The following is a 14,834-nucleotide window of genomic DNA, read 5'->3' on the forward strand; positions in this document are numbered from 1 at the left end:
ATTAAAAAAAAAAACATACAAACCCTAAACTTAATCATTCAAAATAATATAAAAGGTAAGGCTTTTTATATTAACACCCCATAAAATGTTGAATGCATCCCATATTAAAATTTAATATTAAATGACTTATTTATGTAATGACAATTTTGACCTTATTAGGTTTAAAAAAAATTATATATACACCCCAAATCACTTTTAGCGTATTATTTATCTTCTCAACTATCAAAACCCTCTCATCCTCCATTGTTGAACAAAACCCTAACCAATGAAATTACAAACATGTTGATTGAGAAAAATTGTTTTTGACGAATGAAACACGAAATCGATGTTTTTGAAGCTTCACATGAGGTAAGACTTCATATTTTTCATTGTTTTAGTGATTTCGATGACATCGATAATTATTTAATCTTGCGTTTGCTGCATTATTTAAACTTATATATTCATATTCATCTTTTAGGGTTCATATTGAAAAATAATGTAGCAAACGCAAGATTAAATAATTATCGATGTCATCGAAATCACTAAAACAATGAAAAATGTGAAGTCTTACCTCATGTGAAGCTTCAGAAACATCTATTTTGTGTTTCATTCGTCAAAAACAATTTTTCTCAATCAACATGTTTGTAGTTTCATTGGTTAGGATTTTGTTCAACAATGGAGGATGAGAGAGTTTTGATGGTTGAGAAGATAAATAATACGCTAAAAGTGATTTGGGGTATATTTATAATTTTTTTTTTTAAAACCTAATAAGGTCAAAATTGTCATTGCATATTGGAGTAAATAAGTCATTTAATATTAAATTTTAATATGGGATGCATTCAACATTTTTTGGGGTGTTAATATAAAAAGTCTTACCTTTTCTATTATTTTAAATGATTAAGTTTAGGGTTTGTAAGTTTTTTTTTTTTAATATTTGTTTTATATGTTTTCTTTGTAAAGATTTAGACATAAAATGTAAAAAGGTGGTCATGTGCCAAGCACATGACACTTTCTAACAGAAAATTGGATGGAGTTAAAGATACTTAACGGTAGGGGGTTAATTGGCCACTTTAACATAGTTTAGGGGGTCAATTGGCTAAAAAAATAGTTTATGGGAAAATTGAAACTCACGTGATAGTTCAGAAGGTTAAATGACAGTTTACTCAAAGAAAAAATTCTATATTAAAAGAGATTATACGGGATCAAATAAAATTTCTCAAATAAAAATTCAAAGTTGAACCGGAGTCACAACGAACAACTCTTACAAAACCGCAGGCTCTATCTCTTCTCATTTTCTCTTCCTCAACGGTCCTAAACGTTCATGTTAATTAGGGATCCAACATCCTCCCGCCAAACACCGAATTATCCCCCAAGAGGTTTAAGACTTCACTCTCGCTCCCACTCCACACCCACTCCAAAACCCTAACCCCCCTTCACTCTCCAATTCGTCCTCATTTCTCAGGAATCTCAGACTCCAGAGTCTTCTGCCATCGAATTATAAAACCCTAGGGTTCCCACACCTCGGCGGCGATGAGCTTCGCGGCCTACAAGATGATGCACTGGCCGACCGGCATCGAGAACTGCGCCTCGGGATTCATCTCCCACTCACGAGCTGATTTCGTGCCTCGAATGCCTCAGATCCAGACTGATGACCTGGAGTCCGACTGGCCACCTACCCGCCGAGAAATCGGCCCCATTCCGGACCTAGTCGTCACCGCTGGAAACGTCCTTGAAGTGTACGTCGTCAGAGTGCAGGAGGAAGATGGAGCCAGAGGCTCTAGGGCTTCCGGAGAACCCAAGCGTGGTGGTCTCATGGACGGCGTCTCTGGGGCTTCGCTCGAACTCGTTTGCCATTACAGGTATGTTGCCCCAGTTGAACCCCTCTTTCGATTTTATTGGCGTTTTGCCTGGAGAGAATTCGCCAAATTAGTCTTTTGTAATACTGTATTTAAATTAATTACTGATGGTTTCAATTCAAATTTTTGTTTGCGTGTAATTGGATTGCAGAATGCACGGTAATGTGGTAACAATGGCGGTTTTATCTGGCGGAGGCGGTGATGGTTCCAGAAGAAGAGATTCTATTGTCTTAACCTTTGAAGATGCAAAAATTTCCGTTCTTGAGTTTGATGATTCAATTCATGGACTCCGTACTAGGTGCGTTATTAATTTTGCTATTTTGGTTGATGTTATATCGATTGAAGCTCCATTTAAGTCCAAATTGCAACACACTTGAGTGTTTTTTCTTTTGAAAGTATTGCAAGTGTTGAAGTCACTGATTTTAAATCCTGAGTAAGAATTTAATTGTGAATTTGCTAAGGGGATACTTGATCTCCTCTGGCAGGTTTGAATACATAAACTGACTTTTACTTGAAGTTGGTTGTGTAATTTAGTGATTGAAGAGATTTAAACTCTCTAATCTGTAGTCTGTACTGTTATTAACTAGTTATTCCCCTTATTAGTTAGTTTTACAGAGTTTGGTTTTGTTATATTTTCCATAGTTAGTTTAACCATGTTGCAAGGTGATATTAATTCATTGATCCTTTTTCCAGCTCTATGCACTGTTTTGAGGGCCCAGAGTGGCTTCATTTGAGAAGAGGCAGAGAGTCATTTGCAAGAGGCCCATTGGTTAAGGTTGATCCTCAAGGCAGGTGCGGAGGCGTTCTTGTTTATGGCTTTCAAATGATAATACTTAAAGCTGCACAGGTCTCTTCTGCCGCCTAAACTTTGTATTTTGATGATTGTGGTGATACTAGCATTAACATGGCGTCTTGTGTTGAAAAATTATGGTACAATAAGTTAGTTTCAATTCCTGTTATGTTTACTATAGGACTTGGAGGGGAAAAAAAGGAAAACTCTTGGCTTAGCAACAGTTGTAAGCTTTGTCTCATATGCCCTTATTAGGAGCATACTCAAATTGATCTAGGTTATTATGCCAACGAGTTACGGGCTCTCTCTCATATTCAACAATGTGTTGCTTAGTGCTGGTCATGGCATCTTAGGCTAAAAAAGTATAATTTAAGAAGTTTATTCTCTATTCGTGCTTTATAAATGGTGGGATTTGGAGGGGAAAAAAGTGAAACCTTGTTGCCTAAGTAACAGTTCTAAGTGTTACCTGTGCAGTATGCCTTTGCTAGTAGTGCTTTCAATTATTGGTCTTGGTCATTGTGCCTCAACTCTCAAAGTCCTCTAGTAGATTGTGATCTATAAAAGTGGGTCCTCTTCTATATCAATTTTTATATCTTGTGTCAGGGTGGCTCTGGTTTGGTTGGGGAAGATGATGGCTTTGGTTCTGGAGGTGCAATTTCTGCTCGTGTTGACTCGTCTTACATTGTTAACCTGGGAGATATGGACATGAAGCATGTAAAGGATTTTACATTTGTACATGGTGAGTTTGGCTGTCGAATGATCTTTGAAAGGAGTAATGTTTGTAAGACATTTAATAGACAAACATTGTATTTGTATTTGTGGACTAAAAAGAAGATATTTGGATATGAATTCTTAGTGTGCATTATTTAATGGGACTATGATAATGAAATTCATATGTGAATTTGAGTTTTTGAAATTGGCAGAATTTCATATAGGTTGCATAATTCACTCCATAATATAGATTTGTGTTAATAAAAGTGTTTTGTTTCTTACAAAAAAAATGTTGTGGTTATCAGCATCCATATTTGCTTGTATTGCATTCCCAACTAGGATTGGAACAAAATAGGCTAGTTCTAATAAATTCTCGTGGCTTTACATCTTTTAAAGTTTGACATAACATATGTTTTATAGGTTACATTGAGCCTGTGATGGTTATCCTTCACGAGCAGGAGCTTACTTGGGCTGGGCGTGTCTCATGGAAGCACCATACTTGTATGATTTCTGCACTTAGTATCAGCACAACTTTGAAGCAGCATCCGCTCATATGGTCAGCTGTTGTAAGTTCCACAAAAGATAAATTTTATCTTCAAATTTTGAAACTATCAATTGGAGATTTATTTTCTTTATGTCCCCAACTACTTTTTTTGTTTTTATGTTTGCTAAATTTAGTTCAGAATCTTTGTGATCCATAATATTAATGGGTAAGCATTCAGCTGAATATGAAAAAATATGAACAAATTTTTCTTGAAAGTCTTGCATGCTTTTTCTGCACTGGAGAATGTGTATATCTGATGCAAGTCAGATGACCTGAAAGATTATCCTTCTTTAAGTGTTGGATATTTGGGAAGACATCCTTACTTTCACTCTATTTTTACTTATATTTGTGTCAGAATCTCCCCCATGATTCCTGCAAGCTGCTTGCTGTACCATCTCCAATTGGTGGTGTTCTGGTGATTAGTGCAAATTCTATCCATTATCATAGCCAGGTAAGTTAATTTCTTGTAGTGGATTTTATTAGCTGAAGCACATTTTTATGAGATTTTTTACCTACTTTATGCAGTCAGCCTCATGCGCATTGGCATTAAACAGTTATGCTGTTTCTGTTGATAGCAGGTCTCTCTCTCTCTCTCTCTCTCTCACACACGCGCGCGCGCACACACACACACACACACACACTCACGACTCACACACCCTTGTATTCCCTCCCTCCTCATCTCTTTGGCTAATTTCTCTTCTCCACACTTTGTTTTTATATAATTTAATGTATTTTCTGTTTTATTCAGTCAAGAGATGCCAAGATCTAGTTTTACTGTGGAGCTTGATGCTGCCAATGCAACTTGGTTGCTGAACGATGTAGCCTTGTTGTCTACAAAAACTGGGGAGCTACTATTGCTTACCCTTGTTTATGATGGACGGTTAGTAATTACAATTTTAATTTTTAATTTCATTTGAGTTGAAGAAGCGGAGCTTGTTACTTTCTTCACCACCAGTGCATGGGTTGCTAATTGTATCATCTTCTGTACCATAGTATTTTGTACTTGGATGGTTTTATTATTGACATTTTGCATGATTAGGGAGTTGGTGATGTGATTTTTTATGATGTTAGAAATACAAGAGGGCTTAAGTTTTCATTTATTTCAGTCCTCTGCTGTACTTTAGAAATTTGAAATATATACCACAATTTCCACGTACATGCTACTTTGGCCCAATTATTGATTTGATATGATTTGGAATAACACTACAAGAAGTTGGAATGTGACACAGCCTTGTATTTTTCTCAAGAAGCGTATTTTTTTTCTCTTCCCACTTGTAGAGGACGTGCGTATGTATATGTATGTGTGTATATGTACATGCATATGTGTGTGTCTGCTCAACATTTTGGTAAGCAGTAATCTTGTTTTACAATCTGCAGGGTTGTACAGAGACTTGACCTTTCAAAGTCTAAAGCTTCAGTACTTACGTCGGTTAGTCACGTTTTTGTTTTCTTTTTCTCTACTCTTATTTCAGCTATGTATGTTTCTGATTTTTGGTTCCATTTATATAATTATTTTTAAGGAAAACTAATGAAAAAGGCTTGAAAACTTTGAGTTTTAACGATAAGGACAAAATAAAGGGTAAAGTGAATAGTACCATGATTGACTTTTTAGTGTAAAAATGTGGTTTTTCGTTAAAGTGAACAGTACCGGGAGCTTTTTATTAAAGTTCCCTTTTTTTTTATAGTTTTGGTGAATAATCTGCTAAATTTTTTTTGTAGGGGATTACAACACTTGGAAATTCATTATTTTTTCTGGGCAGTCGGTTAGGGGACAGTTTGCTTGTGCAGTTCACTTGTGGAGGAGGGGGCTCAATGTTGTCATCTGGTTTGAAGGATGAGGTTTGTGTTGAAGTCCTTAATTTGCTACTTAATCCTAATTTGTGGAGTTGATAATCGTAATTTGTGAAAGAGTTGATACTTATGTTTTTGTTAAATATGATTAAACTCTTTCTGTTGTTATTGGTTTTTGAATTCAGCTCTCATATTTGATGTTTACTCATTCTTGGAGACTTTGGCATGTGCAATACTTTTCAACCTTATCTTCATATTCCTGATGCTTGAAGTTTTACAGGTAGGGGATATTGAGGGTGATATCCCATCGGCCAAGCGACTGCGATTGTCGTCTTCGGATGCATTGCAAGATATGGTTAGCGGTGAGGAGCTCTCTCTGTTTGGGTCAGCTCCAAATAGTGCAGATTCAGCTCAGGTTGTTTATCTTTCTGGGAATGCATTTCCTGTTTCCGTTTTTGTCCTGCTTAATTTGTTCCATATGTGGTGTTACTGCTGTAACCGTCCAAGAGGATCCCTTTCCATGGTAGGAAGAGAAATTAAAAATAGGAAAGACTGAACTTCTAAAAATAATAGCATTGGTAAATCCAATAAAGGTTGAAATCTCCACTCTTTCGCACTCCAAAATCATGCTGCACTTCCCAGTCACTTAAATCTCAATTGAAGGCCACATGTTCGCTTATGTCCTTTTTAATTCTAATTGTTGTGATTAAATATGTTGTTTTAGGCATTATAATCATCATAATTACAATCACTATCAGCTCCATCTCTTTAACACAGTGGTTTTCTGATATTTGCTTGTGTACTTGGTGTGAAATTGATTGTTCAATGTCAATATTGCAAAATTTTCTGATTCGGTTATTAGACATGGCAGCTCAAGTTCATAACGTTAAATATCATGACTTTCGATTTTTGAATTTGACTTCTTTTTTTTGGGTGCATGCAGAAGTCTTTTTCATTTGCTGTAAGGGACTCTTTGATTAATGTTGGTCCTTTGAAGGACTTCTCCTATGGTTTAAGGATTAATGCAGATGCAAATGCTACTGGAATTGCTAAACAGAGTAATTACGAACTGGTTAGTCTGATGAACATATTTTATCCTTGTTATATTATTGGTCATCGATTAGAATAATGGGCTGCGGGCTTAACTTGAACTTGTTTCCTAGGCTCCTTATGCAAATGAGTACAATCACCTCTTCCTAATCTGTGCTTAATCGAACTTTAATTTAGGATATTGTGGCATTCATTTTTTTATTTATTAGTAGAAAATCCGGGAATTTCACATTACTACTGTTTTCATTGTTTTATGAAACTGATCTATATGTTTACTTTTCATATTTTAGGTCTGCTGTTCCGGTCATGGAAAGAATGGTGCCCTCTCTGTTCTTCGTCAGTCAATAAATCCAGAAATGATTACTGAGGTTGGTGGTAGTGTTCCCGTTGATTGCATCAGGGGTCAAGGCCTATAATTTTGTATTTCCTGGCGCTGGTTTAATATCTATCACATGAAAATGTTACCTATCTACACTCTTGGGATTTTAGATTGATTTTGCTTGCTAACAGGAGTGGGCAGTAACCAAGATAATAAAATGACCCAACTCTTCCCTTCCCATTTTGACTTAGCAGGTTGAACTACCAGGTTGTAAGGGAATTTGGACTGTTTACCACAAGAATGCACGTGGTCATAATGCTGATTCTAAAATCGCTGCTTCTGATGATGAATATCATGCATATTTAATTATAAGTCTGGAGGCTCGAACGATGGTAAGTCATCTACTTTCTTGTGTTAGATAAAAGTTAAAAGTGTTTTTGAGGACTCTGGTTTGTAAATATTTGTCTTGTTCATAGAGCTACATGCTTTTCTTAATGAAACTGTTCCTTGTAAGTTTGTAAGATGCAAAGCTAGAAATGTGTGACTTTTTTTCAAATCATAACATATGAGCTACTTGCAAGTCGAATGCACATTGTAGAAAATCAGCCTTTGAAGGGTGGTGGAGAGGGAGTATGGTTAGGGCCTTATAGCACATGTTGCGAATAACATAGATGCTTGTGTGGGTAATTAACTTGTGGATTAGTAACTATTTGTTCTTTTATGTCTTTAATTTTTCTCTCCCTCTCTGTTTGCCTCTGCTTTAGATCCTCCTCCTTTGTCACTCTGCTGGATACCCATCTAGACTTTCTTTGTAAACATTTCAATATCTTCTGCATAATTCCTATATATATGATTGCAAGTGTTCATGTAGCTGGTTTTTGGCATACTTGCTGGTTCAGTCTGATCACTGTCAAATATTTCAACGATAAAAAAGCGACTTTTCATTTTAATGTGATAATCCATACAAGAATGTTATTTATTTGATATTTCAGTTTCCAACATATTTTGTGACACTCCCCCCCAGGTACTTGAAACAGCAGATCTTCTGAGTGAAGTGACAGAAAGTGTTGACTATTTTGTGCAAGGGAGAACAATTGCTGCAGGGAATTTGTTTGGAAGGTAAGTGTGTATCTTTATAGGATATTTTTCTCCTTGCCTGGCCTGTGCTCCAATGATGGTTTCCCTTTTAGAAGATTCTTTCCAACTGTGTTTTCTACAGTTAACTTCTTTTGTTAGTCAATTTAAATCTAACTTCATGAAGTATATAATTTGTTAAGAGTAATAGGAGTGGTTTTGTGTATCCTGCACCTTCTTTTTGTTACTGATCCTTTTTTATTTTCAAGGCGTCGAGTTGTGCAGGTCTATGAACGCGGTGCTCGAATTCTCGATGGTTCTTTTATGACTAAGGATATAAGCTTTGGAACTTTGAATGCTGAATCGGCCACCGGTTCAGAGAGCACAGTGTTATCAGTTTCTATTGTTGATCCGTATGTATTGCTGAGAATGTCTGATGGTGGTATTCGACTCCTCATTGGAGGTATGTTTTTGTCAACAAGATGCTCTACATATAAATAAGTGCACTATCATCTTCTTGATATGTCGCTCTCATAGTTCTTTGTCTAGTTGCAATTTTCTGTTCCATATGGTTAAATGAAAACTCATACTGGTTTTGATGTGCAGATCCTTCTTCGTGCACTGTTTCTGTAAGCATTCCAGCTGCCTTTGAGAACTTGAAGAAACAAATATCCGCTTGTACACTTTATCATGATAAAGGACCTGAGCCTTGGCTTCGGAAGGCAAGTACTGATGCTTGGCTTTCCACAGGAGTGGACGAAGCCATTGATGGTTCTGATGGTTTATTACATGATCAGGGTGATATATATTGTGTTGTTTGTTATGAAAGTGGTTCCCTTGAAATATTTGATGTGCCCAATTTTAATTGTGTTTTCTCCGTGGATAAATTTGTATCGGGAAAGACGCACCTAGTTGATACTTTAATGCAAGACCCTTCAAAAGATTCCCAAAAACTGATCAATAAAAGTTCTGAAGAAGTGAGTGGCCAGGGCAGAAAAGAAAATATAGAGGATATGAAAGTTGTAGAGCTGGCTATGCAGAGATGGTCGGGACAGCATAGCCGTCCTTTTCTTTTTGGGATATTGAATGACGGGATGATTCTTTGTTACCATGCTTACCTGTTTGAAGGTCCAGAGACTACCTCTAAAACTGAAGATTCCGCTTCGGCACAGAGTACTTCTGGCTTAACCAATGTTAGTGCTTCAAGGCTTAGAAACTTGAGATTTGCTCGTGTCCCCTTGGACACGTATGCTAGGAAGGACATGTCAACTGAAACTTCGTGCCAAAGAATGACAATTTTCAAGAACATTGCTGGTTATCAGGGGTTGTTCCTTTCTGGGTCAAGACCAGCTTGGTTAATGGTTTTCAGAGAACGTCTACGTGTTCATCCACAGGTGAGAAATCCAGTTCTCATATTAAAATGAGGAAAATAATTGAGACAGCCTATATATTATATGTGTTTGCTAGTCTGCTTTTGTTTGGTCTTTTTAAATGCGGAATGAACTCTATATCAGGTATTCCTTTAATTTACTTGTATTTACATATGTTTATCCTCCTAACTTCATTCATGTTATTATAATAATTTGGCTTTACAGAATGGAGGTAATTTTCTTTGTGGTCAAATTTGGATGAAGTTAGTCTCTGAGATTTGACCTCATTGCCCTTGGGGCCACTGCTCATACGTGCAAATTAAAAACTTTAACTGATGTTTTCTAAGAAAGTGGGCATTTTGTTAAGTTTGTTTGTTAATTTCTTTGGCAGCTTTGTGATGGTTCAGTTGTTGCCTTCACTGTCCTTCACAATGTGAATTGTAATCATGGGCTCATATATGTTACATCACAGGTTTGACGACAGTATGCTCCCCTTCCCTGTGTTATTATCCCCTTCCCTGTGTTATTATCTCCGATACTAGGCTTACAAATTTAACCTAATCCTTTCTACTTCTGTGTCTACATTCTAGGGTATATTGAAGATTTGCCAACTGCCACCTATCTCAAGCTATGACAATTATTGGCCAGTACAAAAGGTGGGTACTTCAGTTTAAGTCAATATAATACTTGATCCCAATCTGCCATCTATATCTGAAGTTAAGTTTATGGTTTATGCATAACTAAAAGTTTTGGTATTAATATTTTTCATGTTTTGATTAGATTCCATTGAAAGGAACTCCTCATCAGGTCACTTACTTTGCAGAGAAGAATTTATACCCACTTATAGTTTCAGTACCTGTGAGTATATATCTACCCTTAATATTTTTCTTGCTTGCACAATAGTAGCTGTTTTATTTTAAGATTCTTACTTTTACAAGTTGACCTAGTATGCATCCAGATAAGTTCACTATACCACGCACACAAATATATGCTTGGTTCCTTCCTACATGTGCAAATCTTTTTTAATCTTAGGTTTGTATCAACTTTTGTTAATTTGTTTTCTTGCTTGACTGTACGCATTATGAACTTACTTTGACTATTGTGAATCAATTATATTCTTCAGGTGCATAAACCACTGAATCAAATTCTTTCGTCTTTGGTTGATCAAGAAGCTGGCCATCAGGTTGAGAATCATAATTTGAGTTCTGATGAACTACACAGAACTTATACTGTTGATGAATTTGAGGTTCGGATTATGGAGCCAGAAAAATCTGGTGGACCTTGGCAAACTAAGGCCACCATTCCCATGCAAACTTCTGAAAATGCTCTAACTGTTCGAGTGGTTACGCTGTTTGTAAGTTTTCTGCCTTGTCATCTGCCTGATTGTGGGTGTTAGACTATGCTTTCTGTATGCTTTTGTTCCACCTCTTCTCTCTTTTTGAGAGAGCTGTTGGATTGACTAAAACATGTGCAACCACTAGCACACTGGTTTATGCCTAAGGCCCTGATCTCAATAAGTCACATGGTACTTCATTTCAGAATACAACCACCAACGAGAATGAAACACTTATAGCAATTGGGACTGCGTATGTGCAAGGGGAGGATGTTGCTGCTAGAGGACGGGTTCTTTTATTTTCAGCTGGAAACAATACTCAGAATTTGGTATTTTCTGGATCATTTAAACGTCTTTCTTAAAATCTCTATTATTTTCGATCCCCCACCATATCTGTTGCTATACAAACCTTATAGGTAACTTTCACCTGGTTTGATTATTTCTGGATTCCACATTCTATGAGATAAAGTCAGTTATTTCTGTATTCAGGTTTCAGAGGTGTATGCCAAAGAATTCAAGGGTGCCATATCTGCATTAGCGTCACTTCAAGGTCATTTGTTGATAGCACAAGGTCCTAAAATTACTTTAAACAAGTGGAATGGCACTGAACTGAATGGTGTGGCATTTTTTGATGTTCCACCATTGTACGTTGTGAGCTTGAATATTGTATGTATACTTCCTTTACTCAACTCTCTTTTAATTGATTCTTTGTATCATACCTGGATATCAGTACTTGAATATACGATTTAATTTTGTGATGTGAAATCTGAGGGTGCACGTTGAAATGTTTCAGAACTTCTCAAGTTGTATCTTTAAATTGATTCTTTGTGTACAATGCTATGCTTAATTTATTACGATATGATTCTGAGCAATATTGATCCTTGTCAATGACCAAATTTATTCTTGCAGGTTAAGAATTTTATCCTCCTTGGTGACATTCACAAAAGCATTTACTTTCTCAGTTGGAAGGAGCAGGGATCTCAGCTCAATTTGTTGGCCAAGGATTTTGGTAACCTAGATTGTTTTGCAACGGAATTTCTGATTGATGGAAGTACACTGAGCCTTGTAGTTGCAGATGAACAAAAGAACATTCAGGTTAGTGCCTTGTAGTTGAGATCTATGTTAGCCCTCTTTTAGGTCTCTGTCCTCTACCTTCCGGCTCCTACCCCCACACCCCAAGAAAAAAAATACCAGAGGTTCCTTTTTCTTTTCAATAAAATTATTGGCAGAATTAGTATAGTTACTTTAGTTGTCATGTTGCTAAATGTTTTTGGATAGGGTTAAGTATTAATAAATAAAGTAACTAAAAGCTAAAATTTTATTTTTTTATGAAAACTCGGTAAATAGGGCAAATGAGAGCAAAAATAAGGAACATATTTGAATAATGGAGTAGGGATGCATGTCATTTTTACCACAATTCCCTTTTTTTCTTCTTTTGCTACTGTAATAATGCTTTAAGTAAGTTTTTCATCCGTGATTGTTACTGTAATAATGCTTTAAGTTAGTTGTTCATCTGTGATTGTTGGAGGGATAGTGTTTGTTTACTTATATTTAACGCAATTTATATGCCAACACAGATCTTTTTCTATGCACCAAAGATGTCTGAGAGTTGGAAAGGTCAGAAGCTTCTCTCAAGGGCTGAATTTCATGTTGGAACCCATGTTACCAAGTTCTTGCGGTTGCAGATGCTCTCTACTTCAGGGACCAATCCAGGCTCTGACAAAACTAATCGCTATGCTTTGTTATTTGGTACCCTGGATGGCAGCATTGGTTGTGTTGCGCCTCTTGATGAACTGACATTTCGTAGGTTGCAGTCACTACAGAAAAAGCTCGTTGATGCAGTTGCCCATGTTGCTGGTTTGAATCCAAGAGCTTTCCGCCAGTTTCGGTCAAATGGAAAGGCTCATCGGCCTGGCCCTGACACCATAGTTGACTGCGAGCTTCTAACCCAGTAAGTTCCATGTTCCTTCTATTTAGATTACAGTTAACGATACATAAGATCCTGCTGACGTTGGATGTCATGTGCTTTACATCGTTAGATATATTAGTTGCTCGAATTCTCTTATAAGAGCCTTGCTCTTTGGTGAGAAATATTCGTCATCTATGTAACTCCAATGATGTTATAAACGTTCCTGATGAAACGATGCACGTTTCTAATTGTTGATCAACAAACACCATTAACAGTATTTGACAGCATGATAAAACTGGGGCCTAACAAGTGTACAATTTCCATGCTTGCAGTTACGAGATGCTTCCATTGGAGGAACAGCTTGAAATTGCAAACCAGATAGGGACGACTCGTTCACAAATTTTCACAAACTTAAATGACCTTGCTATAGGAACGAGCTTCTTGTAAGTGCTGTGTTTACCTTGTTCGTAACTGTTGGGTTCCGCCGAATTGAGAAGAAAGAGGAGGGATAAGAACTGGGAAATGCTGTTGCTCCAGTGCTGTAGTTATCGATTTGTGCTAAACAAATGATGACCGACCGCTCATTGCTTTCAGGTGACAAGAGTTGAGAGTTTCCGGCTAACCAATATCGCTAGGCTCAGTAAATCGTTCAGTTTCGTCACGACGAGTATAACAGTCATTCGTGTGTCCGCTGATGGGTTACAAGTTATCATAGTCGTTAACCTTAGTCCGAGACCGCTACATTTGTTCACATGTAATAACCATATTAATGAAACTACCATGAGATTTATCTCCTCCATCTCTCGCAAACTCCATTTTCTTCCTTTCAAGGACATTTCTTTTCGCACTTTGAGGCCGAATGCAATTTTTGTAATATTACAGCTAAGTGCCTTGTGACTCAGACTCCTCTTTCGCTTTTGAGAGAGAATGTCGAAATTCAAGAAATTTTGGAATGGAAATCAAATTGTTGCACATCAAAATTCTGAATTATTGTACTCTGAAAATTCGTAGTTTTTTTTTTCAATGGGAATAGAGGTGCACCGTGGGCTCGTTTGGAAGTGTTTTTAAAAATAATGAAAGCGTTTTGGGTGAATTGATTTTGAATTTTAAAATCATTTTGAAGTGTTTTTTTAGAAGAAATACTATATACGCGCTTCTTGCGGAAACATTTAAAGTGTTTTTAGGATTTATTTTGAATTTTTGAAAAGTACTTTTTAAAAAGATAGATATCTAATAGAATTTAGAAAACAACTGCACGAGGGAAACAATTAAAAAAGGAGGCAGATTGTCTGCCCTGTTTGAGTGCCCTTCGTATCCTCTTCTATTTGTGCAGTCAAGATTAAGCTAAGTTAACATTTTATATTCTTATTGCTTTTTGTCTTATTATCTCTATAAAAAAAATTAATATAAAATGTTAACGTGAGTTAACCGTAACCGTAAAAAATAGAAGATGATAGAAATGGTACCCAAACAGGAGGACTGACAATCTACCTCCATTTAAAAAAGGAGCAGATAAGCTAAAGGTCTATTTGATAACAACTGCGCGAGGTAAACAATTAAAAAAGGGAAGGGAATTGGATACCCTCCTGAGCAAATGGTGGGGATCCTCATGACCCACTAATATAGACAGTTGGATTTTGATTCAACGTTTACAAACAGAGAATTCTTTTAAAAGTTATAATAATTATAGTCGTTGGATCAAAATCTAACAGTTCATGTTAATGGGTTATGGGGATCCCACCATTTGCCCAGTGGGAATCCAATTCCTTAAAAAAGGAGCAGATAAGCTAAAGAATGAGTAGAGTCCTTCGAGTTAAATGATTTTTTACTTTTTACTTGACAATGGCAGACGGAGACAGCAGGAGTGGTTTTCCACAGTTCCACAAACCTCGTGGGCCTATCGTGGCGATGCGCGTGTGCCCTAGTTCACTAATTAATCAAGTGGCTGTCCATCTCTCTTTCCATGTACAGGAGCAATTTTACTCTAAAACACTGTGACTTGATGTTACAACTCGTGATATTACAATTCCACAATTATATTATGTATATTTATTTATTTCTATTAATGTACATAAGAAGTGAGATTTATAAATTATTTTCTTATTGAG

At 36.6% G+C, this 14,834-nt stretch overlaps 1 protein-coding gene across 3 annotated transcripts; it reads left to right on the top strand.

Annotated features, from left to right (window-relative positions):
• The first annotated feature begins 1,231 nt into the window (after positions 1-1,231).
• LOC103406499 (cleavage and polyadenylation specificity factor subunit 1) lies at positions 1,232-13,706 on the top strand. Of its 3 annotated transcripts, none has more exons than XM_029103342.2 (27): positions 1,232-1,838; positions 1,987-2,133; positions 2,529-2,682; positions 3,229-3,364; positions 3,757-3,902; positions 4,236-4,331; positions 4,406-4,458; positions 4,629-4,760; positions 5,258-5,309; positions 5,600-5,719; positions 5,952-6,086; positions 6,615-6,743; positions 7,012-7,089; positions 7,295-7,432; positions 8,065-8,159; positions 8,384-8,577; positions 8,721-9,508; positions 9,876-9,956; positions 10,075-10,140; positions 10,265-10,342; positions 10,608-10,838; positions 11,024-11,146; positions 11,307-11,483; positions 11,727-11,912; positions 12,395-12,768; positions 13,059-13,169; positions 13,321-13,706. In XM_029103342.2, exons 1-27 carry the CDS (start codon positions 1,510-1,512, stop codon positions 13,322-13,324), a joined length of 4,353 nt encoding a protein of 1,450 aa, XP_028959175.1. In that variant the 5' UTR covers positions 1,232-1,509; the 3' UTR covers positions 13,325-13,706. The 3 variants fall into 3 exon arrangements, with proteins under 3 accessions (XP_028959175.1, XP_070676018.1, XP_070676024.1); XM_070819917.1 differs by having other exon boundaries at positions 1,235-1,838; positions 7,292-7,432; XM_070819923.1 differs by lacking the exons at positions 1,232-1,838; positions 1,987-2,133 and having other exon boundaries at positions 2,531-2,627; positions 7,292-7,432; positions 13,059-13,327.
• Positions 13,707-14,834: the final 1,128 nt, after the last annotated feature.

The sequence above is a fragment of the Malus domestica genome, chromosome 01 (genome assembly GCF_042453785.1).
Source record: "Malus domestica chromosome 01, GDT2T_hap1".
NCBI lineage: Eukaryota > Viridiplantae > Streptophyta > Magnoliopsida > Rosales > Rosaceae > Malus > Malus domestica.

Coding starts and splice junctions, on each gene's coding strand:
- LOC103406499 (XM_070819917.1), top strand. CDS start 1,510: ATGAGCTTCGCGGCCTACAAGATGATGCACTGGCCGACCGGCATCGAG. Junction 2,683..3,228: donor TAATACTTAAAGCTGCACAG/GTCTCTTCTGCC, acceptor ATCTTGTGTCAG/GGTGGCTCTGGTTTGGTTGG. Junction 11,913..12,394: donor ATGAACAAAAGAACATTCAG/GTTAGTGCCTTG, acceptor ATGCCAACACAG/ATCTTTTTCTATGCACCAAA.